This window comes from Phaseolus vulgaris, chromosome 4 (genome assembly GCF_000499845.2).
Source record: "Phaseolus vulgaris cultivar G19833 chromosome 4, P. vulgaris v2.0, whole genome shotgun sequence".
NCBI lineage: Eukaryota > Viridiplantae > Streptophyta > Magnoliopsida > Fabales > Fabaceae > Phaseolus > Phaseolus vulgaris.
In genome coordinates, this window is record NC_023756.2 from 47294550 (window position 1) to 47319966 (window position 25417).

A 25417-nucleotide genomic window follows, 5' to 3' on the forward strand; every position below is an offset into this window, starting at 1 on the left:
GATGACCCCTCTGCCATTGTTTTCTTGGAGGAACACAAATGTTTTCTTGGAGCAATGTGTGGGTTATGGCCCATTGGCAACATATATATACATCATTTGCCTCTCACTTCCACTGTCTGATCAATCTTGTCATTGGTTATATTCTGATTCAGCCATCTGATCTGCATTTTTCTTTATCTGATTAGAAATTTATAACTATACACTCACATGATGTAATTCTTAGTTGTTGATTCTATATGGAACTTTATAACATAATCTTATATTTGAGTTGGAGTAATTTATGTAATTTTTTATCTATATAATTTTTTCGATTAAAAAAATATTCTGATAATATATTTTAATATTTATTTATTTTATTCTTTGTTGATAGAAAAAATAATACTAATTGATGTTATATAATAATTAATCTTTGTATGACAAATCATGTGGTATGGTTGTGACCTATGTTTTATCGATTTTTTATTTTTTTTAGAGAGGTTAAAGTATCTATAAAATGTTTCATTATATTTAATTAATTTTTTATTGATAAAAAAATATTAAAGTTATATGTGATGATAATCTTCAAGATAATCATGAATGTTTTCTTTCTAAATGGTTGAAACAAAAGAACTTATAGATAATCTAATTAACCACAAAATGAGATTTACATTAAGAAAATTTACATTTTAATGGCATACTCTGCTATGTAGGGTCGTGTTTAAAATTTTTGAGATGTTAAAGAAGTTATATATATACTTTATTCCTATTTTAATATATATAATTAATTATTGTTTCGGTTAATTTGCAAAATTGTTAATTGAACTTTCATAATTAAGAAAATTTAAATTGTTTCTATTGTAATTCATTCAATCACATGTAAAAATGAGTAATTCATTCAATCACCTGTGACATAGATCTCATTTTTTTAACAAGGAGATCTCAAATTGCATTTTTTTAAACTTTATTTTGACAATGACAAATAAATACAAATAATAATTTAAATACATGCATTCATGATTCAAATATTAAGTCAATGCTTCTCTTAAGGAAATAATTTATGTTGTTAGTAATTTAATTCAATAAAATTAATGTTTATTAAAACTACTTTTTTAAGATTAATTTTTAACTCATTCTATTTTAATTTTTCAATTGCATTTTGTTGAGATTCAAATAAAAAGAGTACAAAGTGATTTTATATTTTATGTTCTGTTCAAATAATCGATTAATAAAAAATTATGTATACTTCTAATAAGACATTAATTATATTTTTTAGGGTTAAATAAGTTTTGTTACTTCTAAAATTGACTCGTGCTAAAATTGATATTCTTATAACATAGCATAATTTTTGTATACTTATATATTTTATTTCATTTTTATCCTCGAATGTACATGACATGTTTATTTATTTTTATCCACTAAAAATTGCATATACACTTTGAATTGGTAGAAAAAATGTAGACTTTTGTCAAGAAAAGAATAAGAAATAAGTTGAAGTAAAATAATAATTTAAAAGTCAGAGAAAACTGAAGATGTGGAGAAAAAATATATGGTTAAGGACGAGACAACAGGTAAAACGGTTAAGCAGAAGCAATGAACATGAGATTGCGATGGAAACACTTGTCTTCAATATACCTAAGACAAGAACAAGGAATTAGTCAATTTCATAAATGTTTTTTTGTCCTCTTAGATTTTTTTTAAAATAATATAAAAAAAAAAAAGTATCTGTTTTTTTTTTGGGTGCTATGAGACCTTAGTTTGTGCAGTGTTTTCTTGTGTTAATGATTATGTGACAGTGATGTAATTGAAAGGTAGATAAAAAGTTAGGCAAAAATGGCAGGTGGGGCATTTTCCGATCCTGCAACCCTCCAGAGGGCTCATCTTTATCAGTACAAGATTACTGGATTTTTCATCTTTTCTTGCATTGTTGGAGCTCTTGGTGGCTCTCTATTTGGCTATGATCTTGGTGTTTCAGGAGAGTTCTAGCTACCATCTTGCATGATGTTACACTTCACAATTAAACAATGCCAAAATTTCGTGCATGTTTGATTCCTTTCACTCTTGGATTTTGTTTTGAAACTATTTTCTAAACCGTTTATATTAACAGGCAATTTTTCACCTAAAATCTGTTAATGTTGTTTCCAAATCAAATGTTTCTCAATTTCTTCCATTGTTTTCAATTCCTGTTGTTCAAGTGCTTAAGGGGCAAGTTGATAAAACTATGTCATCTTTTAGAAGCCATCTCTCATTGGTATATTTTAGAAAACTGTTTCTCAGAATAGTAATATAAAAGGACCTTAATTTTGCACTTGTTCTGCTTGTTTTATTGATCAAAAGAGAAAATGATGGTGAAATCTTTGCTCACCTGTTGCTTGGTAATTACAGGTGGAGTTACCTCTATGGATGATTTCCTCTTAGAGTTCTTCCCAAAGGTGTATGAGAAGAAGCAAACACATCTTGCTGAGACAGATTATTGTAAATACGATGATCAGATATTGACACTCTTTACTTCATCTCTATACTTTGCTGCACTTCTGTCAACGTTTGCTGCTTCTAATCTAACAAAAAACAAAGGCAGAAAAGCCAGCATCTTAGCTGGTTCTCTAAGCTTCTTTGCAGGAGCTGTTCTCAATGCATCAGCCAAGAATATAGCAATGTTGATCATTGGACGTATCCTTCTTGGTGTTGGCATTGGATTTGGTAACCAGGTAAGTTTAATCTAAGCAAATCAATATCCATACCTCAAATTTATAAATGGAAGTTACAATTCATTCAACCCTTCACACCCCAGAAGGTAAAGTAATAATCTCAACAATCATTGATAAACAAATACATAATCTCTCAAGAGAATCTGAGTAACCACTTTTTGTGTGTATTCCTTTCCAACGAGGTATTTTTCATTCTTGAGTTCTTTCATCCAACAAAAACTAAGAGGGTGTTAGTGTTACCAATTTTACTTGAACTATTTTTGTAATTATTATTGTGCAGGCTGTTCCTCTCTATCTTTCAGAAATGGCTCCTGCAAAGATCAGAGGAGCAGTGAACCAACTCTTTCAGTTAACAACTTGCTTGGGAATTTTAGTTGCCAACCTTGTGAATTATGGCACTGCAAAGCTTCGTCCTTGGGGTTGGAGGTTATCCCTTGGTTTAGCTACAATTCCAGCAGTTTTGATGTTCATTGGAGGGTGTTTATGTCCTGAGACACCCAACAGTCTTGTGGAACAAGGCAGAATTGAGGAAGGAAGATTGGTGTTGGAGAAGGTTAGGGGCACCCCTAATGTTGATGCTGAATTTGATGATCTTCTTGAGGCCAGCAAGGAAGCAAAATCTATCAAGAATCCATTCAAGAACCTTCTTCGGAGGAAAAACAGACCCCAGATGATAATTGGTGCCTTGGCTATTCCTGCTTTTCAACAGCTAACAGGCAACAACTCCATCCTCTTCTATGCTCCTGTTATTTTCCAAACTCTAGGATTTGGCTCTGGGGCAGCTCTATATGCATCTGTTATTACAAGTGTAGCACTTGTTATTGCCACGCTGATCTCAATGGCTTTTGTTGACAAGTTTGGTAGGAGAGCTTTCTTTTTGGAAGCCGGCACTGAAATGATAATCTGCATGGTAACTACATTTTTCACAACTTTTGTCCTTAAAACTAAAAAAACATAAATGAAATTGAAAAACACGGTTAGTGATGACATAAAAACCATGCAATGATTATGCATTTTTACTTACTAGCTAATGTATTGGAATAGTTGGTCCATGACTAAAATAGCCTCTATGACTAAGAGTTAACTGGGTACAGAACTTTTTTCAAATACTTCCTCCAAAGGAAAAATTGACTGATCTTTTTAAGTCTTCTAACTGATAACTTTTGCACTTTAGTTTATTTAGAAGTTCTTAAACGTAATCTATCATAAATACCCTGTTTTGTTGAATTAAGAAACAAATGTTATTTATCTCACAATATCAAATCTAAGTTAGTTTTATGTGATTTAGAATTCTATTTTTGTTGCCTTATTCTTCTAAAGAAAAGTCAGCATGTTGGAGATCATAAATCAGTTAGAAATAAAAACACTTCATAATATATATAAATAGGTGCAAAGTTCACAGTTAATTTTACAAGGTTTAGTTAGACTTAAAATCAACTTCTTAATATTATATTATAGTCATTTAAAGTTTATCATTGTTAGACTTATAAGTCACCTGCTATTGGATCACCCATTTAAGTTTTTGTTATAGTTTTTTCTAAGATAAATATGATATCCTCTCTACTAACTATGTTGCTAATTTGAGTGAATCATGTCTTTATGTGCAGGTTGCTATGGCTATAGTTTTGGCTAAGGAATTTGGAAAAGGCAAAGAACTATCATTTGGTATTAGTGTATTTTTGGTGGTACTGATTTTCCTATTCGTTTTGGCATTTGGAAGATCGTGGGGTCCCTTGGGCTGGTTGGTTCCTAGTGAGCTGTTCCCTCTAGAGATAAGGTCAGCAGCACAGAGTATGGTGGTGTGTGTCAACATGTTGTTCACTGCCATTGTGGCACAATTCTTCCTTGTATCACTATGCCACCTTAAATATGGAATCTTCTTGCTGTTTGGAGCATTGATTGTCCTTATGACCTGCTTTGTTTTCTTCCTCTTGCCAGAAACCAAGCAAGTTCCAATTGAGGAGATTCATCTTCTGTTTGAGAAGCATTGGTTTTGGAAGAGAGTAGTACGAGAAGGGAACCATGAATCTGGGTCAAATGTATGAGCCAAAAGCTCAAATTTTGTTCATTGATAGGGTAGGAACATTAAATGTAGAGAAATAAGATGAACTCCAAACATTTACATGACAGCAACAGAGAATGAAAGAAATCGAAATGAAAAATTTTAGGTATAATAGGAGTTTATATACTCCTTTCTCCTCCAATCCACGAGATCTCTTTTAAGAATAAAACCGTAACGGAACATTGATCTCTAAAGTGGACGATACTTCGAGTGTAGTGATTGATTCTAATGATGCTATCTTTTAAATTTGATGTCGGAACAAATAAGATGATAATTTAGAGTGTGTATGAAAATGCCTAGAATGGTTTTGTTTTGAATGGAAGTTTTGTAGTTTTTTAATGCACAAACAGATAGACAGAATTTTGGTGTGTTGATGAAATGTTTGATAAGTACAAGTGTTCTTGTATCATTGTTATTAAATGTTATTGAACCAATAGTTTTTATTTTATGGGGGAATGCTAGAATTTATTTTTCATGGACAAAAAATCTTGTTGGAAGCAATAAATATAATTCTAAATATTAACATATTTACATATTACATGTCAAATTTGTATCTAGATAATCAATCTATATGATGAGTAGTGAGGTATTATTCATTAACTATTCTTTTTTTAATCTTTTCTAATATTGGAATGGATGATAAGAACACTAGAAAATTATGAGAAATTTGTAATTCATAAGGTAAGTTAGTTATGGTTATCGAATTGAGATTCAGATAGTGAATTTTTTTTAAAATTTTTTAATCGTGAATAGAATGTTATTATAAATTGTAAAATATATTATAAATAAAATAGGATATTTTAAATAAAAATAAGTTATATAAAAAATATTAAAAATATTATATATGTAAATGAAGTTAAAATGTTCAATTCATAAAATTAAAATATAATAATAAAATATAAAATATAAAATATTATTTTCTATATTTAAATCTTAAATCTTAATTTTATGTTTTTTATTTATCATTTTAGTGGATTAATGTTTGTTAGATCATTTTTTTCTTTTAATATAACATTTTTTTAAATCTTTCTCATTCTCTTCCTACATCTCTCCAATCATCTATGTGTATAATTATCATTTATTGTTATGGTAGATTTTTCTTTTTTTCCTTGTCAGTGGTAATTGTTAAATTTCTTAGACCTATTAAAAAAATATCTTTAAATTTCACACATAAAAATTACACAAATAAAATGACTTTAAACTTTGCATAAAAATTAAAATTTTAGCATAATGCAAATATAAATACAATTAAGTCTTTTTCTAACGTGAATTCTATCAATTATAAGGAATAAATCATAATAATTATATATGTTCTTTTCTTTTTTCTAAAAAAATAACTTTTATTCTCAAGACAAAAAAAGTTTTCCTGTATTTTCCGGAATGGCAAAACGACGTCATTCTTTCACTTGGAACAGTGGCAACAACGTAATTATTTGCAATGGCAAGGATAGATTATATTCTGCTGTTTGATCAACACTACACCCCCAGCAAACTGAGAAACTGTCGAAATGGAATGGCTTTTAAGGTAATGTTCCTTGATTTTCCTTTTTCCGTGTTTTATGGATAAAGGGTGTTCGGTTAAGCTGGCAAATTTGAAGTCTTTGTAACTAGTACTGAAGATTTCTTCGAAATATGTATGTTACTGTTGTGCTTGCAGTGGCTTGCGTTTGATTCAGTGTTCGGGGAAATTATCCGGTTGAGTTTTGGATGAAATGGGTTATTAAGAATTTACTTTAAGTCTAACTTAATATACTACGAAATGTTTTAATCAACTTAATTCATGGCTATGAAGTTGCGTCATGTGGCAATTAGAAGGTTGTTAGTTGTTTGGGTGTTCGTTGTTGTGATAGTTGTTTTCCAATGTTGTTGGACAACGTATAAATCTCTGTTGAATGCTGATGGGAGCTCAGTAGCATTCCCAGATGAAGTTTCCATTTCTGGAACTTCAGAAAACGAGGGTGTGTATAGATCCACAGCAAACAATGTCACTTTTGCTTCTCATTCAAAAGAATATGCTTCTGAGAAAGAAGCTGAATTGGACCATGAATTGGAATCTAAAAGGGGCATAAATTCAAGAGAAGGACACCTTCCTAGTAAGGGTTTTACAGTGGGAAATCATGAAGATGCAATTGAAGGTTTCACTCAGAAAAGTTCTAAGTATGCACTTGTGGATCCCACGCCAAAAGTTGGAGAAATGGATAACAAACAGAATATTCAACATAATGTGCAATTTGCATCTCAAGAGATTCCTTCTGAAGGCATCAAAATTCTAGATGCTGGTTTCAGCATGTCTGATAAGTTTCTTGTTGGAAAAAAACCTTCCAATGACAGCAGAATAGAGAGTGTGAAAATGGAACCACAACTGTTGAAATCTCCTTTGTCCATGTCTTATAGTGAACCTAAGATGAATACCTCATCAACCAGGAGTAACTTGGTGTGGCCAACTTCAATAACACATATTAGTTCTTGGCTTCAGAGTGTTAATTCTGCTTCTATGGTATGAATTCCAGCTTTTTGGTTCCAATTTGAGCCACTGTGGAATCTTTAAGGATCCTAATTTTCATGTACTATGTATTGATGACAGAGGCCAAGGTGGTCTTCTCGACCAGACCGGGAACTCTTTTCTGCAACACAAGAGATTGAAAATGCTCGCATCATATCAAATTCTTCAGAACTTTATGCACCTGCTTTCCTTAATGTTTCCAAATTTTCAAGGTATCCCTGCAATTCTTTAATATGTTAATATGTTATGTGTTGTATCATCTGTTGGATCCCCAGCTGGTTCAGTGATAAAAAAATTGTGTTGGGATTATTTGTATAAAGATTAAGGACATTTCTGAGATGACTCATTTTATTTTATTTATTCTTTGCTGATAAAAAAATATTAAGTGCTTTCAAGACATAACTGAAGCACATTTATGAATTTGTTCTTCAGGAGTTACGAACTGATGGAGCGCAAGCTCAAAGTTTTTATCTATAGAGAGGGACCAAAACCTGTATTTCATCAGCCTAAGATGAGAGGAATTTATGCCTCAGAGGGTTGGTTTATGAAATTGATGGAAGGAAATAAAAGGTTCATTGTGAAGGATCCCCGAAAAGCTCATTTGTTTTACCTACCATTCAGTTCACAGATACTAAGAGTTACTCTTCCGAAACAGAAGCAGATGGAGCAATACCTTGAGAAATATGTGGAGTTAATTGCAGGAAAATATCGTTTCTGGAATAGAACTGGTGGAGCTGACCATTTTCTTGTTGCTTGTCATGATTGGGTGTGCTTTTAATGCATCTCTTTTATTAGTATTTATGTAACATTTTCACATGATAGGGCTAGTAAAATTCTCTTTTAAGGATTGGCATCCTTTTAGAAAAATTCTTAAGCAAACAATGAAATAGCAATTTAGAAATGTCATCAAGTTGTATATCAGTCAAATTGATCATATCTCACCCAGACATCTTGACCCTTGTGCAATTCCTTTTGATCTGAGGACCTTGTTTATAGAATGATGTGGCTTGGTTATGCCATTCTTCATAGTTGTTGAATACTTATTCTGCTAAGTCAAGAAAGAACTTTCTCATGCTAGGATTTGTCAAATTCTAAGATAAATTTTGTCGTTTGAAAATGTTCCACTTGTAAAAGATTGAAATATCTTAATCTCTAGTCAATGTGTAATCTCCAACATATTTATCTAGTGAAAAGGGATAATATCCTCATGCTATACTACTTCAAGTTGCTGAACTTGGATATGTGATGCAGCTTGAATTTTCTGCAATACTAACATAGTGTGATGTACACAATTGCAGGCCTCCCAAATCACAAGGCAACCAATGAAAGGTTGCATTAGGTGCCTTTGTAATTCCAATGTTGCTAAAGGCTTCCAAATAGGGAAGGACACTACTCTACCTGTCACCTATATACACTCTGTGATGGATCCACTAAGAGGATTTGTGGGGAAACCTCCTTCAGAAAGGTCTATTCTGGCCTTTTTTGCAGGAAGCATGCATGGTTATCTCCGTCCAATCCTGCTAGAACACTGGGAGAATAAAGAACCAAACATGAAAATTCTTGGTCCAATGCCACGTGATTTGGAAGGTAAAAAATTGTATATGGGATATATGAATAGCAGCAAGTACTGCATATGTGCTAGAGGCTACGAGGTTCACACCCCAAGAATAATTGAGGCCATCTTTTCTGGGTGTGTGCCAGTGATCATATCAGATGATTATGTGCCTCCTTTCTTTGAGGTATTGAACTGGGAAGCATTTTCTTTGTTTGTTCGAGAGAGGGATATCCCTAGTCTCAGAGACATACTTCTCTCAATCCCTGAAGAGAAGTACCTTGCACTGCATTTGGGAGTAAAGAAGGTTCAGCAGCACTTTTTGTGGCACAAAGTTCCTGTTAAGTATGACTTGTTTCACATGATTCTTCATGCAATATGGAACAATAGGCTTTCTCAGACTAGACCCAGGTGATGATATCATTGATGGGAATAAGAATCAAGGTCACGAGTTTTATTTCTATTACAACAATTGGTCGATGAGAAGTTGTTGGTGGTGACATTAAATATCTCGTGATGCAAGTTGTGTGAATCAGGTCACAATTGAATCGGAATGTATTTTTTATACTTAAATGTAATTGAGATTGCCGATGACTAAAGTTAGGTGAATCAGGTGACATGACGAAAATGAGGTGAATTAGGTCATAATCGAATCATAAATGTATTGTTTATATTTAAATGTGATTGAGATTGTCAATAACAAAAGTTGGGTGGACCATGTCACTATCTATTTTATATTTAAATGTAAGTGAGATGATCGATGTGAATTTAATTCTTTATAGACTACTAATAATAGAAGATTGCACTATGTTTGATTATACGAAAAGAATATTAAAAATATATCAAGATCAAAATATTTGTACCATGTTTTACCATATTAAGATAACATTGAAAATTTATTAATATCAAAATATTTATATCATGTTTGAAAAGATCAAGAAATATTGAAAAAAATATAAAAAAACATGTTTAAAATGATAAAATATTAAAAAAGTCTTCTATAAAAATATTTATTATAAAACCTCATCATCAAATTTTTAATAATTTCTCACGGCTTATTTCAAAAATATAAAATGTGTAGATAATTAATCATTCATATTAGTTTTAGAGCATCCAAGTAGAATAATTTATATTATATATCTATATTTATTGAGATTATTTTCAAAATCAAAAGTTAATTATTCATTGTCAATAATATTCATCATAGCAAAAAGATTGTATGTTTTGGAACTTGGTATTCTTGTCATGATTTATGTTTTAAAGATGTTTAGAAGGTTAAGAGAAAAAAATGTATATAAATTATTTTTAGTTTAAATTTACCTGAGACTTTTAAACATTAGTAATTGCTATAAGTAGATGCATAAAATATATTAGTACACGGTTCAAGCATATGCATAAAAAGTTTTTATTGTTACGTCCTTTAACAAATTGTCAAAAGCTTGGACAACCTTAAATTGGTGGTGCAAAGAGAAAATTATAAAGTTAGAGAAATAAAATTAAGAAAATAAGAACAAAATAGTTTTTTCTGTGTGCAAGTATCATTGTTAACTGCACTATACTACATATGCATCACTGGGTTGGGCCTTTAGCAGCTTTTGTTTTGGACAATTGCTTTCAGCACCCAACAATTGCTTTTCTTTTTTGTCTTTTCAAATTGATTTTTGCAAATATTGAAATGATATAAATATATTTTTTATATAAAAAAAATAGGCTTTGAAATAATGTGAGAAAGTAATGTGTGGCTTGTACTATAGTTTGTAGAGTGTAAAATTCTACTAAGGAATCGTAATTGACAAGACTAATTCCGTAGGTACCCTCTGTTAGCATTTATTACTAACTGCACTACAAGTTTTGGGCCCATACAACCATCATATTTTGTGGTGAAAAAAAATTACAATATGATAGTTGTGACCTAAAAAGTAAGTCACATTCTCCCTATACCTTCTAATAATCTCAGTTGTACCTCCATACCCTTATACCTTATCCTAGTCGCATATCTCATTTCCAATCGTAACATTTTCATTGTTCTCTAGTCGCAACGTTTGAGAGAACAATTTCATCATCTGAACATATGTAAAAGAGTTGACAATAAGATTCATCGCATTTGACGTTCCCTAGTATGTATGAAGATAAAAAAAAAAATGAGTTATGTACTCTAGCTTTACACCTCGCTAGTTTTTTTTTTTGGATTTTGTTTTCAAAAGAATGACAATAAATAAGTGAACAAAAACACAACAATTACTAATAAATACATTGCAAAACTTATATCAACCACCAACGTTCATCACCAGCCACCACAAACAATCACCATCACTTGAAAATGAAGAAGAAGACATCACACTTCCCAATATACTCAAAAGGGTATTGTTAAAATTAAAAAAAAAATATGAAAGTGTAGGAGAAATATATGAAACTGCAGTGAAAATTTGCGAAAGGTCAAATATTATTAAATTTTAAAATTAGCTAAAATTTGCATCTAAGTCCAATTAAATTTTAAAACACAAAACTAACACTACAAATATCTAAGATTTATATTAAATGATATTTTTATTTATATAAATAACTTTTGTAAGCAACTATCACTAAAGATACCCTAATGTAATTAGTGTAAATGAGAGATATAAAAAGGATATATAAAACATATGAAAATATTTGAACTACGGGACATAATTTTAAATTAATATGAAAAAAAAACTTTAAAAACAATTAATTGTATTTTCAAACATCATCTTCTTTTCTACCTTCCCTTTCTTTAAATAACAACCAATTTATTGCCAAAAAAATAATTTATTGTTTTGTTTTTGTTCCTTCCTCTTTCTGGTCCTTGTTCTATTATTTCTTCTGTGTCTTTGTCCATTTATCACCAACTAAACATCAACATATAAATAGTCAAAACAATTACATTATCTAAGTTGCACCAATAAAGTTTGCTCACCAACGATTATTTAAGATTTGTTCTAGGAAAAATATGAAACATTTTCTATTAATTCCCTGACATAAGGTTATGCCATTGATTTCCATTTATAAGTTTGTTTTGAGCTAAAGAATATACATTAAAAGAATTTTTTTTAGTTGATAATGTTTTAAATCAAAGAACGTCTTCACACATGCATGCAAACAAATAGCTTCAAGAATAATAACGTTAAGTTGTAGAATCATCATAAGCAAAATCACACAAAAATAAACAAGAGAAAAAAAAAAGAAAAAATAGAAAATAGATTTAGTGTAGGTTTTTGCCTTTCGTAGTTTTTTTGAGGTTTAGTTTGATATATATTTATGAGTCTTGAATGTTTGGTTTACTTCTGCTTACTGACAAATATCATATTTAGTTGTTGGAGACGCGTGTAGGTGGTATTTATTTTGTCTTATTTTGTGAGAACGTGTCTTCTTTGGAGGAATGATGTAACTGTATTCTGATGTGATATTGCCTATATCAATCTTCTCATGTTTATATCACTCTGGTTGATGTTTTGGATAGTATGTTGGATCCTCAGTTGGGTGTTAAGAAGTTTGTTCTGAATTTTTTTTATAAGGATTGAAACACCTCTGGAGTATCTTATTTTATTTTATTTATTCTTTGTTGATAAAAAAAAGAAATAAATAAAAAATAAAATAATTATTTAATTATTTAATACAATAAAAAAATAAATGAAAAACTGAAGTCCATTTATTGAGGTGATATTTCCCCTTCGACCCACCAAATAAATAAAGCATAAAATATTTGAATAGTTGAGAAAGAATAAACTATTTGTATTTAAAGCAAAAAAAGGGAACAGATACATTAACATTTATACTTGTACAATATTCAATTCGATTCACCAATTCATATGTACGCAATTATTGAAGTTCAGAATATAGTTTATAGATCTTCATCATCCCCAAAAAAACACACTCGTCGTTTTCTTCCGTCAGAGAATGAAAAGAGAAAAAATTATGAATGTGTAAATAGATGATAATTGAATGAGAATTTAAAATTAAGTACTTTTTAAAGTTTATTATAATTCATTGTTTATATGCTATTATAATTGACTATGTTCTATTTTTACTTTTATTCATTTTTTTTCAATTTTTCCCTTTCTTTTCCTTTTCTATGCAATTTTTATCTCTATCAAATAAATCATTAATACCTAAATTGAGTTTTCGAAGGTTCGTAACTTTTTCTTTTTTTGATCTAAAACCGTTTAACATTGGGTAGAAACAAGAACTTATCTATATAAAATACTTCAAGAATTATTAAAAGTAATTAAACAACTATCTTACATAAATTGTTCGTTAATAAATTTGATAAGCATTTTATCTATACCACTATATATATAAAAAAGAATAACAATTTTGTATCATTTTAAATAAAAATACTTTATTATTTATTAAGTAAAAGTACTTTTATCATTTGGTAAAAATAAGGTTAAATATGTTTTTCGTCAGCATATTATAACATTCAAGTCAATGATGAGTAAAAATGAAATATTTTAACATCTTAATCCATACGAAAATATATGTTTGAAACATAAAAAAACTGACAATGATTTTGAGAACGAAAATCAATTTCGCTTAATAATAAAGAACGAAAAATATATTTAACTAGTAAATCATTAAAAAAAAATAAGATAAACCTCACAAACTCATAAACTTTTAACTAACAACTAATTACTCCAAACATTTAATGATTTAGAAGGAAACATCATACTATCAAATGTTTCTATTTATTTCTCCATCCAAAAGAATTATATTGTTTTGAAGTTGTGGTTATTATTTTGAAAAGGTTTAACCAAAACAAACAAAACTAAAAGGATGATTGATATTGTTTTAATTTGTGAAGAATTGACTCTTGAAGAAAAGACCCTAAATAAAGAGAGCATTAATTTGAGTGAAGAAAGTTTCCCTTTGTGTAAAAGTTGAAAGAAGATGTTGGAAGAAATGGCATGAGTATTAGTAGCATATGGTTGTACTAAGGGGAGGCCCTGAAGATGGTGGAGTTGCATGTGAATGGCAATGGCATCTACCAAGAACAAATTAAGAGGAAAAGGAAACATAATAACCAAATGGCTCCACTCATTTATGAGATTAAATTGTTTGGGTCCTTCTTAGTACATTACCTATCTCTTCCTCCCATTGCAACCTCAACTCAATTTCAAACCACTAATCATTTTCACACTTCATACCTCAACCAAGAAAAAAAAGTGGAGGATATATTTTTTTTCATTCCTTGTCTTTAACTTTCTCTTTTAATGTTCTTTTTCAATATTTTTTTATCAGCAATCTAGAATTGAAATTAAAATGAAACATTTGAAGTGTTCTAACCTAAAAGTTAGGTTAGATAAACCTTACATTTGAGTGTTTATGGATCTCATTTAATCAACAAGATAATATTGTCAAAAAAATTTATCAATCTGTCCAAAAATGGAAAAACAACCTCTTTCATAAATCCTCCATATAAATACAAAAACATTCTAAAATATTGTGTTGAAGATTTCACGTCGATTAAACATAAGGATTTTTCATAATATATAAATAGGTGTAAACTTTACCTTATAAGTTGATGATTTTATAAAGTTAAGTTAGACTTAAATTTTACTTTTAACATGGTATGAAAGAGATTTAGAACCTATCTTAACTAGAATTGATTTCCTGTCCAACTTTTTATTATTAAATATTTTTTTTAATTATTAATAGCTAATGATCAACATCATATGTTTTAAAGCTTTATTTCTTTTATACATTCAATTTCTTATTTTATTTATATTTTATTCTCCTCCATCTTTCGTAAAGGAAGCTTTTAAACACATATATATTTTATTTTATTTTTATTTGTTATCTTAAATAGTTATAGTTTTTCTTTTGAAAACCCCATTTCACTTTTTGCATAACTATTTTATTATAAGTTCCTTATTTATGTGCTTGAAAAAAAATATCACATTACTTTTTATAAGATTTTGTATATGTTAGTTATCTTTAGAGATTTGAACCAACAGCTCCCTTACGTTGGATTAATAGGTTAAGGGGTAATTTTCCCTCGTTATAAAAATAAAAAATTAAATTAAAATGTTTTTAAAATTTAAATCATATTAATGAAACTAATTTTAATTTTAAACGAAATATATATATAGTCTGACATCGCTCAGGAGTCGAGACCAAAGACATTTTATATACTTCTTCTTCCTACTCACCGAGACGTTTTTTAAAGACAAAATCATGATGAGACACCGACTTCTAAAATAAAAAATACCTTAATCGATGTTTTTTTCTTAAACTTAAAGTCGGAACAATAACCTATATGTGAGAACAAGATTTGTTTGTTAAGTAAAAAAATATTAATAAAAATATATTTTAATAATTTTTTTTATTACAATTTTTCAGTAGGTTTCGATATAGAGAAAAAAACATATTTAACGAAAAAATCATAATTATTTTATTAATATTAAAAAATATTATATTTTATATAAAGATCTTAAAGAAGCAGTAAATAAATAGAAAATGTATATTATATTATGAGGACAATTAAAGAGTGGGCCAGTGGAATTTACATGATACGTACTATTAACCAATAACTATATTCGAAGAAATTAATAATGATCATATATATCCTATCCGATTCCATCGGTATTAATCAATTGTTCATTTATTCACAGATATTTACTCTTCAAATTTTAAAATCCCACAAATCATTTCAGCAATAATATCTATCTCTACATTAAATAAATTGTTTCATAAATTAAAATCAACTATTAAATAATTTAATATAAATAATTTTATAATTAGTTTTGCATAAATTAATCTCAACTTACAAAAAATACTTACGTATTAAGAAATTTATCTAAATGTAATGTAATTAATCACTCCAATTGTAATGCTTCAATTAGAAAATGCTAATAAGATATATTTAACAACTTTTTTTTAAACAGTCACCCAATTATTGATTGAAAATTACTTAAAAGTAAAATATAAATTAAAATAATAAGTTAGAAAAAAAAAATGTTACAAGAACATGCATTAATAGGTTTCCAACTACAAAAGTACTGCAGTAGATATTCCATCGTTAAGGCTTTCTCCATTAGAGACTGAAACAAAGATACATTAAATTTGGGAACATATACACTTCCAAACATATACAATGCAGTAATAAGGTTAGGTCAAAAAATATATTCCAACAAGCCTCTTAATTGCTTCATAATTGACATTGTTTATTGTTATATCAATTTCTTTTCCTCTGTAAAATTTGAATAAAAAATTTTGAAAGAAAAAAGATAAGTATTGTTCAAATCAATACTTTGTTTACTGGTTAGGGTTTATGCATTTAGTATAGACAAAAATTTCAAAATTCTCTATAATTTGAGTAAAAAGAATTAAATAATGAGTTTAAAAATAATTAAAGAAAAATACATAGATGAATCTTTTTATTTTATTTTCAAATATAAAACTATTATATTAAAAAATAAAATAAAGACTGATTCAATTATGTAACTTTTTTTCATGAAAAAAACTCATAATATTTTTTATTTTTCAATAAGAATGTTAACATATTAAATTTAAGAATATCATTACTTTGTGTATTGGTCGGAGTCGATCGAGAGGACCAAAATCATTATGTTCAAATAGAAGATTGACGAGACTAATCAGTGATCAAACATTAGGTAATACATTCTTAATCACGATCCAAATCCTTAATAACCTAATAACAAAGGATTCATGATAATTATATAAATAGGCACAAATTCCAAGAATCAGGTATGTCATTATTCAGTACTAATAGCGTCGAGTGTCGAAAACCTAAATCTTACTTGAACGTTGGAGTGTCTTTAGCAGTTACCATCCGAGTCTAGAGTTCGTGGAAACGAGAAGTGGAGAAGTGGGAGGAGCAAAAAGAGTTCATTCGAGAAGAAAGAATGAAGAATAGACTGACCGACCGAGAAAAAGGACGATCATTCTCTTAGTTCTAATCTCGTTCGATAACACTTTGTTTATTCCAAAAATAAAAATCATTTAAAGGTATATTTATAACTAATGTATAATTTAACCTCAATTATAACCGAAAGTCATTTCTAACTATTGTCCAAAATTAGTAGGAGAAGAGGAGAAAACTTTTCCATCCTAATAAACATATTTTTATTTGGACTAAATTCTAAAGGTTTCTGTCACCAAAAAGAAAAGAGATTTAACAAACATTAAAATTAATCACTATTTATACTATTTTGGTTAGTATTTAAACTAGTGACGAATCAACAATCAAATAAAATTTGTTGTTAAAAGTCTAATTACTGAGTTAATTAGTAATGAATTTGAAGATTATCTATTTAACTATTACATTTTTTCAGTCATTTACCTTTCAATTGTTGTAACTAGAATATAATTGTAGATTAAATGTGCCAATAAAAAAAAAGTGTGACTTGACAAAAAATATTGTTAGCATCATAATTTTAAAAAGAATACATTTAAAAATTTATAAATCTCAATCGTTAATCTAGTCGCAAACTATTTATAAAAACTGATAAATTTGATTAAAATTCCGGCCACTATTATAAATAATTAATTTATTTTTATAAAATGAAATTTTATATTTATTAATAATTACAAAATTAACATAACATTATACATATTATCTTGATGAAAAAAGAGATTTTCAATCATCGATGACATCCACAATATTTTATTTTATTTCAATACATGCAAAGTTATAATACATAATAAAAAACTAAATAAATCTGTGAGCATCAATATAATTAATATAATGTAAAGTCACACAAATTTGCAAATAAACTAACTAAAAATTGAACTTATACAAACTAGATAAAAATTAAAACTCAAACAAATTAAATAAAAGTTGATACAAATTAAAAGTGATAAGATTTATATAATGAATATATTAATATAATCGTCATGATGAATGAAGGATTGATATTAAATATAATTTGGAGGTGTTGTATTGTAATATGTATTCTATTTGTTGATCTATTATTGCATATATATATATATATATATATGTTCCTTTAATGTTTTTTTTTTTTGTTAGCTTCATCCTTTTTAAGAATGCAAATTCACTTCTTTTTTTCATCCTTTTTAAAAATGCAAATACACTTTTTTTTCTTTTTTTAAGGATTAATTAACATTATTCCTCTATTTAGAATTCAGTTATATTAGTTTGTATTATATAGTTTTCTTTGAGAACATATATTTAGTATATTTTTTTATTAGTATATTTGCTTAAAATAATTACATATTCATCATAATTATGGCAAGAGTTATTATTGGAGATCATCGAATAAAAATTATGACATTTCATAGTTTATATAAGTGAATGCAAACTTCACATTTTAAGCCAGTTTTATAAGATTGGATTAGATTTAAAGTTTACTTCTTAATATGGTTTCAGAGTAATTTATAATATATCCTAATAATTATTTGTTGGATTTAGCAGGTCACTCGATCTTAGGTTATTATCGGACTATACGAATTGATAATCTCAGCATGAAAAGGTATATTGGAGAATCAATTTTATAAAATTAAACTAAAATTAAAATTTATTTCTTAATAACAATTGTATTAAAATGACAAGTGTTACATTTGTGATTAAAATATTTTTTTAATATATATAGTCAAATCATGTTAAAATGATAACTATATAAAGGTTTTTAAAGCTTTGGTAATGCACCATAAAATGCAATTGTTCCAAATAATATTCTTTAGCTTTTTCTTACCATTTTTTTTTAATTTTTTTTTATACTGCAATACAAATTTTTGTGTACCTAAATTAGTACACGTCTCTTCTTCTCCGAAGTAACCTTCTTGAGGAGACTTCTAGTTTATTCATTTTTTAAAATAATATTATTATATTGGATTTTGGCTAATATAAAACTAAATTTGAAGGACGACTATTATTGCTGGGTCCATATATACAAGTATAAATATCTACGTTCAGTTTTATTATAAAAATTAAATATTCTGAGTATTTTGAAATAGAATGTGTTATTGAATGTACATGTAAAATTCTAATTTTAAAAAGTGAATTTAATGATTTTTTTTAAAAGTATAATTTTGTGGTGAAATAAAATATCACAAACAAGTTTATTATAAAATTTAACATGATCTATCAATAAAATATAACCATTTTCTTTATTTTTAACTCAGCATATTTGTAAAAATAAAAAAAATTAACCTTAATAGATAAAAGCATACTTTTAAGCATAGAATTATACTTTGTGCTTAATTACTCTTTAAGTTTCCGTCTTTAACCTTTTGTTCAATTGGAATAACTTCAAAACAAGAAGTAGAATTAGTGAAATTTTATAAATTTTTGACAAATTTCAACTAATAATGATAAGTGAGTTAAAAAAAACTCCATGAAGATGTATTACTAATATTTGTATTTTACTAATGCAAAATAAGAGTGAAAAAAGTGGATCTCTTTTAACCACTTCAAATAAAATTTGATCCCTTTCATTTAATAATGTTTTTTAGACGATTAAGATCTTGAATAAAATCTGCAAAATTCATATAATAATAAAATAGACTAATTATCTTCTAAGAGTGAGTTATAGGTTTTTAATTCTCACAATAATGTAAATTTAATTTGTGTTTATGCAAAAATATGCTACAAGTGAATAAGTGGATTTAAAATGTAAACATTAACCTTGTTTTTTGTGACTTTCTAAAATGACATTTTTAAGCTTCCAAGACATTCATGAACAAAAGAGGAATATACATGAATAAATTTAAACTCTAAATTTACTTTCAACTTGTATGAACCCTAATGAGAAAAACACTCCATAACCCCACCCTTTTGGTACAAAGCTTGAATATACAATGAACAATAATGTCACCGACATAGCTCATAATTGTAATTACTTCTACACTCTTAATCTAATTCATCCACCATAGCACACGAATGGTGGGAAATGTTTTCTTCTTTCTCTGAGAAGGGGACAAAAGAAGTGACTACATAGGAACGTTTTCGTTTATAATAATGTGTTGAAAGAAGTAGAAGCCATGAGTGCATGTTAGTGATGTTGGTGATAGTGTTTGGTAGTAGTAGTAGCCAGCAGAAAAAAAAAGATTGAATGGGACAATAACAGTATCCCTATATAGGCAAAAGGGTGATAGGTGAAAAGGGAAACAAAACAACATAACTCAAAACTAATATTTCACATTGATTTTTCCTAGAGTGAGTTTTATTATCCCTTTTATCTGCTTCTGGTAAAAGAGAAACAATATTATACTTACATGTTGACATTTTGCACTAGATTATAACACAAGAAAGTAAAATGAATTACATTATTTCATATTATAGTTTTAAACTAATATTTTTTCACTATATAAATGGTTGTATTGATGTCTTTTCATCGTCTAATTGTGAAAATAACTGTATTGGTTGGGTCTGACAATTAAAAGTCTCAGAATTCGGTTATAACCGATCGACACGATCAAATTTATTATAGGCCTAAACAGATGATTAACAAAATTAAGTAGTGATCAAACATTATGTAATACACTTTCAATCATGATCTAAAGTCTTAATTCGATCGAATAACAAAGAGTCAATAATAATCATATAAATAAGTACTGATTTCGAGATTTAGGTACGTCATGATTTGGTATTAATAGTATCAAATACCGAGATCTCACTTGAGCGTCAAAGTGTATTTTTGCAAATATTATCTGAGTTTGAAGTTTACAGAAACAAAGGAGAAGAATGAAAAGAGAGCAAGTTTCGAGAAGAAAAGAAATAATAAAAGACCGATCGACCAAGAAAAAAGAAGTAATCGTTCTCGTGATTTGAATCCGATAATAATAACATTTGGTAGACTAAGAGAGAAAGAAGAGATTATTGATAAAAAAAAAAATGAGGGGATGGCATGGCATGCCATGAAAAATGTGGAGAAAGGAGTCTGCAACACCTGTGCCAGGCTGTGTGTGAGGTATTCATGAGGCTTGTCACCTTCCTCCATGCTTCGCCACCTCCAAACAAATTAACTATAAAAATGACATAAGAAATCTTAATTTTTGAAGTAACATATGTATGAATATGTTTGCATAGATTAGAAAGGTTGTTTGAAAATGGGGTTTTGGAAGGAGAGCCATTCGTGTGGGTCTCTAGAGGGTCCTTGTTTACGTACATAACCCCCCACGTTTTCTTTTCTCTTCTCAATTAATTTCCCTCTTCCTCTCTCCTTCTACTAAAACCCCCCCTTCACTCTAACTCTCTTCACTCATTTTCATCTTCTCACACTTTCATCACACTGTGTCACTATCACAGGGACGTAGCACCAAAAACACACACACATCAAGCCAAGAACAACAACAAAGAACGTTCTATTCCTTAAACATGGTCGACCCAGCACCATCCTCGGAATCAGACACAACAAACACCATCACTTCCACTTCTTCACCATCATCCTCGTCGTCCACTTCCAAGAAACGAGGTAGAAACAACGACAACAATGGCAATAGTAACGACAACAAGCATTCTGTGTACAGAGGAGTCAGAATGCGCACGTGGGGAAAATGGGTGTCGGAAATCCGCGAGCCGCGGAAGAAGAACCGCATCTGGCTCGGCACCTTCGCCACCGCCGAGATGGCGGCGCGTGCGCACGACGTGGCGGCGCTCACCATAAAGGGCTCCTCGGCCATCCTGAACTTCCCCGAACTCGCCGCCTCGCTGCCGCGCCCCGCCTCCAACTCCCCCCGCGACGTTCAGGCCGCCGCCGCCAAGGCCGCCTCCATGGAGGCGCCTCCCCGGAGCCCCCTCTCGCCGGCCGCCGCGCCGGAGGACGACCTCGGCGAGATTGTGGAGCTGCCGCCGCTGGGGTCCAGCTTCGACTCGCCCGACCCGAATACGGAGTTCGTGTTCCTCGACCCGGATGAAGGGTGGCCCTATCCTCACCCGTGGTGTCACGGCATTTATGACGGTGGGTACTTCATCGGTGACATGAACATGGTTTCAATGCAACAAGACTCAGAAAGCATGGTTCTTTCCTTGTGGCCTTGAACTCACCCAAATCGTTACACCAATGCTACCCATTGAAGTATGGTTTTTTTTTTCTTCATATTTTTGTGTGTGGTATGATTAGTTCATAATCATGTTTTTTTTTTTCTAAAGTGTTTGGTAAAAAATACGATTTTTCAGGTTCATGTACATGGAATAATATCTCTTGACCTGCCAAAATCGATACAATATATGAGAACTTAGTTCATAATTCTCGATTAGGAACTTTAGCTTCAACAATTTTATTATTTTATTATTTTTGTATTTTTTTTTCTTTTTTTTTTCCCTTAATTGCATAGTACTTAATCTTTCTACATGGGCCCTTCGGCAATTTTTCCTTTCAAGGGCCATAGTATATGAATTTTTATTGTTTCCTGTTTGTAATTACTTTGTTTGTTCTTCTTTCTCTCACCCTTTTTTCTTTTCTTTTTATGATTCTCTTTGTTGTTAGAAGATGTTATTTTAACAATGATAAATTAAAAAACATCAATTTACAATTATGATTTAACAAATAAATTTTTTAAATTGTTTTATTTTAATAAAAAAATATTTTTCTAACCTTTTGTTTTGTTATGAGATTCATATAGAATACAATGGTAGAAGGGGATTGGTGTTGTGGTTTGATGATGATGCAAATGAAGCGAAAGATACGTGTAGAAAGTTGTTCTAAGCTTACATTATATAGTTCTGCTTTTAGAGGACAAGAATAAAGGTTAAAGGAAGATTCTCCATTGAATTTTTATTTCTATTTTTTTACAGCTCATTCTTCCTCTTTTCATGGTTTTTGGTTTTTTCTGTTTTGAGAAAATGACCCTCTTGATGGTAACAAAATTACAAGTCTACATCGTATAAAACAACTAATAATGATTAATGTACTAAGTGCACCCACTCATTTTTCTTAATGCATTTGCAAAGGGAATGAAGCTTCCAATGGAAATTCAACTCATGGAGCTACAATGAGTGATGGTGTTCTACACACACAACGTCAAACTTCATTTTTTTTTTGCTTTTGGAGGAACTGCAAATTCAATTCTTACCCCCAATCATTCTTATTTTTTATTTTCTTTCTACATAAGGTAAAAAAGTAAGAAAGTGAACTCCCTACTTTTTTTAATTCTTTTTTACTTGTTAAGAAAGAAACATGTGTGTATAGAGAGGATGATGGATGTGTGAAAAAAATGCAAGGCAAAACTAACATTTTTCTAAAAAAAAATGGTGCAAGATAACTAGTTCTACAAATTTTGGTAATGACTAATTGTTTTTTTTTCAAATAGTTAAATGTATTTTTTTTTCCATGTACTAATAAGAAATTGATTTTTGTCTTTTATCTAAACTTTAGATTATATAGGTGTTTGTAGTATGAAAATAATTGAAATAAGTCATTTTGTATGTAAAATTGATTCAATTTGAGGTTTCACTTCATCAACTCATTAGAAATAGTTATAATAGTTATCTGTAATCAAAACAACAATGAATTTTGAAAAAAAACTAACAATTATTTCAATTCCAGAAGAACTCATTCCAATAATTTATATACTATAGATATTCGGATGGTCTAAAATTTGAATAAAGACAAAAAATCAATTTCGTGTTATATAGTACATGAAAAAAAAACATATTTAACATCTCATAAAATATTTGGTAACAAAACTAGTTAAAGTTTGATTCCATCCTTGTAAGGCTATTTCATTATTTAATGTGATGTTATGATTGGAAGAAGATCATATATTATAAATAGAGATATAACAGGTAGCAGGAATTTAATTAACAATGGTATCACTATTTGACTAAAGATATTGTTGCATTATTATATGGAACTATTTGAGCTAACGTATATTCCATTTTTCATTGTTACTTTAGCCTTAATATTGTGGTCGCTAGTTACTTCTAGATGCAATAATTTAAAGATGTGATACATGTGATTTTTTTAATTATATAATAAGAAATGGTATATATCCTAGTTTATTTGTTTTATAGTTTTTCTGATAAAGCAAATCATGCCAAGAAATCTAAAGAAAAAAAGTAAAACAGAGTACTTTTCCCCCTTTTTCTACATCATTTATATATACACCTGACTTTAGTGGCCTTGTGGGGTTGTAATAGCTCTTTCTAGTGACAGTTTATTTTGATGGCATTGTTGTGAGGCGTGTGGATGTATGCTTATCATGTCTAGACTTTACAATATGGTCAAACACACAAATTCAAAGCTTCAATCATAAAGCAACACTCATACTTGCAATCAAAAGGTATATATATTATTTTATTGCAAATACAGTCCCACATGGATTAAGAAGAGTCGAGACCAAGAGTAGTTTATATACTTTTTTTTCCCTAAACTCGTTGAGACGTTTTTTAAGAACAAAATCGTGATGGGGCATTGACTTCCAAAATGGACAATATCTCGAATGTGGTGATCGACCCTAGCGAAACTATCTCTTGGACTTGAGGTTGGAACAATGGCGTCATCTTGACCTCGACTCCTGAGTGATGTGGAACAATATATGACTCTGAATGAACCACGGTTATGTCTTGTAAAATCATAAAAATATGAAGAATAATCTTTAACTTTTTTTCTATTATTGTTAAGAATTTGTTAAAGACGATAAGATTATGAGTGAAACTTATTAAACTAAAGTAATTATTGTATTATTTTATCAAATTTTAGTAGAAAATATGAGATTATGAAGTAATCATGTATAATATATTAAATGAATAACTTAATTTTTTTTTTTTTTAATAATATTTTTTTCATGTGGTAACAGAAGATTGTTGTTACTTGAGATGTATGTCTAGCTGAGATGTCAAGTTTCATATTGATGCCTAACATGAGAGTTTCTATATAGATAAAAAAAAGGTGTCAATTCCACCAAAAGTAGGTGTCTCATGTAAGAAGTTGTAGAAGAAATTACTAGTCAATTATATTTTTTTTATGTAAAATAGTAGTAAAAGTATGAAACTCGTGTAATTCTTAAATTGAAGTATCAACACTACAAGAAAATGAGGTAGACTCCACTTCAGTTGCTTTGATAGAAATTATTTTAGATACTAATAATATTTTTAGTTTATAAAATAGTATTTAACTTATTCAATATAGTAATTAATTATTTTTTGTCTATAAAATTAGTTTCTATTTAATATTTTTTTTGTAGTGATATCTCATGAAAAATAAAGTTGAAATCCTCAAACACTAAGTTAATTTCATTGCTTTTGTTAAAACACATTTTTGCAAAATTATCAAGACTACACGATGAGACAATGGTATGGAGTTTGATATAAAAAAAACTACTTTAATTATGAAGGAATAACACATTAAACTAGTTGTACCGAAAATCCTGAGAAAAAGAGATACCGGAAAGGAAACATCAACATATCTTAAACACTGCCCAATCTTTAATTTTTTAGTTAAAACTATCTATGAAATTATGGAATTGTGTTGTGAATTTTGTTGTGCACCTTATAAATTGCATCCCCACTCCTTTTCTCAAGAATGATTCTTCTTTTGAAAGGTTGTATGATAAAATGTTTGACATAACTCAAAAATATAAAATGTTTTGATGCCTTTGCTATGTATCCACTATAATTGCTCAGTTGATCATCAAGCTAAAGTTGGAATCTTTCTTGGTTTTAAACCTAACACAAT

At 29.2% G+C, this 25417-nt stretch overlaps 3 protein-coding genes across 4 annotated transcripts; all 3 read left to right on the plus strand.

The window, feature by feature from the left end:
* Positions 1-1726: 1726 nt before the first annotated feature.
* On the plus strand, positions 1727-4885 carry LOC137838117 (sugar transport protein 14-like). Its single transcript, XM_068647349.1, has 4 exons — positions 1727-1948; positions 2359-2684; positions 2965-3594; positions 4292-4885. Exons 1-4 carry the CDS (start codon positions 1810-1812, stop codon positions 4727-4729), a joined length of 1533 nt encoding a protein of 510 aa, XP_068503450.1. The 5' UTR covers positions 1727-1809; the 3' UTR covers positions 4730-4885.
* A 1322-nt stretch (positions 4886-6207) lies between these two features.
* LOC137838118 (probable glycosyltransferase At3g07620) lies at positions 6208-9568 on the plus strand. Its single transcript, XM_068647350.1, has 5 exons — positions 6208-6271; positions 6404-7243; positions 7331-7461; positions 7682-8015; positions 8548-9568. Exons 2-5 carry the CDS (start codon positions 6527-6529, stop codon positions 9214-9216), a joined length of 1851 nt encoding a protein of 616 aa, XP_068503451.1. The 5' UTR covers positions 6208-6271; positions 6404-6526; the 3' UTR covers positions 9217-9568.
* An 11149-nt stretch (positions 9569-20717) lies between these two features.
* Positions 20718-22519, plus strand: LOC137838119 (ethylene-responsive transcription factor TINY-like). Of its 2 annotated transcripts, none has more exons than XM_068647352.1 (2): positions 20718-21817; positions 22365-22519. In XM_068647352.1, the coding sequence occupies exon 1, from the start codon at positions 21118-21120 to the stop codon at positions 21778-21780; it is 663 nt and encodes a 220-aa protein (XP_068503453.1). In that variant the 5' UTR covers positions 20718-21117; the 3' UTR covers positions 21781-21817; positions 22365-22519. The 2 variants fall into 2 exon arrangements, with proteins under 2 accessions (XP_068503453.1, XP_068503452.1); XM_068647351.1 differs by lacking the exon at positions 22365-22519 and adding an exon at positions 21919-21998.
* Positions 22520-25417: the final 2898 nt, after the last annotated feature.

Excerpts from the sequence above, each read along its gene's own strand:
- LOC137838117 (XM_068647349.1), top strand. The coding sequence starts at position 1,810 with ATGGCAGGTGGGGCATTTTCCGATCCTGCAACCCTCCAGAGGGCTCAT. Across the intron at positions 2,685-2,964 it reads GCATTGGATTTGGTAACCAG|GCTGTTCCTCTCTATCTTTC; the intron begins GTAAGTTTAATC and ends ATTATTGTGCAG. Across the intron at positions 3,595-4,291 it reads CTGAAATGATAATCTGCATG|GTTGCTATGGCTATAGTTTT; the intron begins GTAACTACATTT and ends CTTTATGTGCAG.
- LOC137838119 (XM_068647352.1), top strand. The coding sequence starts at position 21,118 with ATGGTCGACCCAGCACCATCCTCGGAATCAGACACAACAAACACCATC.
- LOC137838118 (XM_068647350.1), top strand. The coding sequence starts at position 6,527 with ATGGCTATGAAGTTGCGTCATGTGGCAATTAGAAGGTTGTTAGTTGTT. Across the intron at positions 7,462-7,681 it reads AATGTTTCCAAATTTTCAAG|GAGTTACGAACTGATGGAGC; the intron begins GTATCCCTGCAA and ends TTTGTTCTTCAG. Across the intron at positions 8,016-8,547 it reads TTGTTGCTTGTCATGATTGG|GCCTCCCAAATCACAAGGCA; the intron begins GTGTGCTTTTAA and ends ACACAATTGCAG.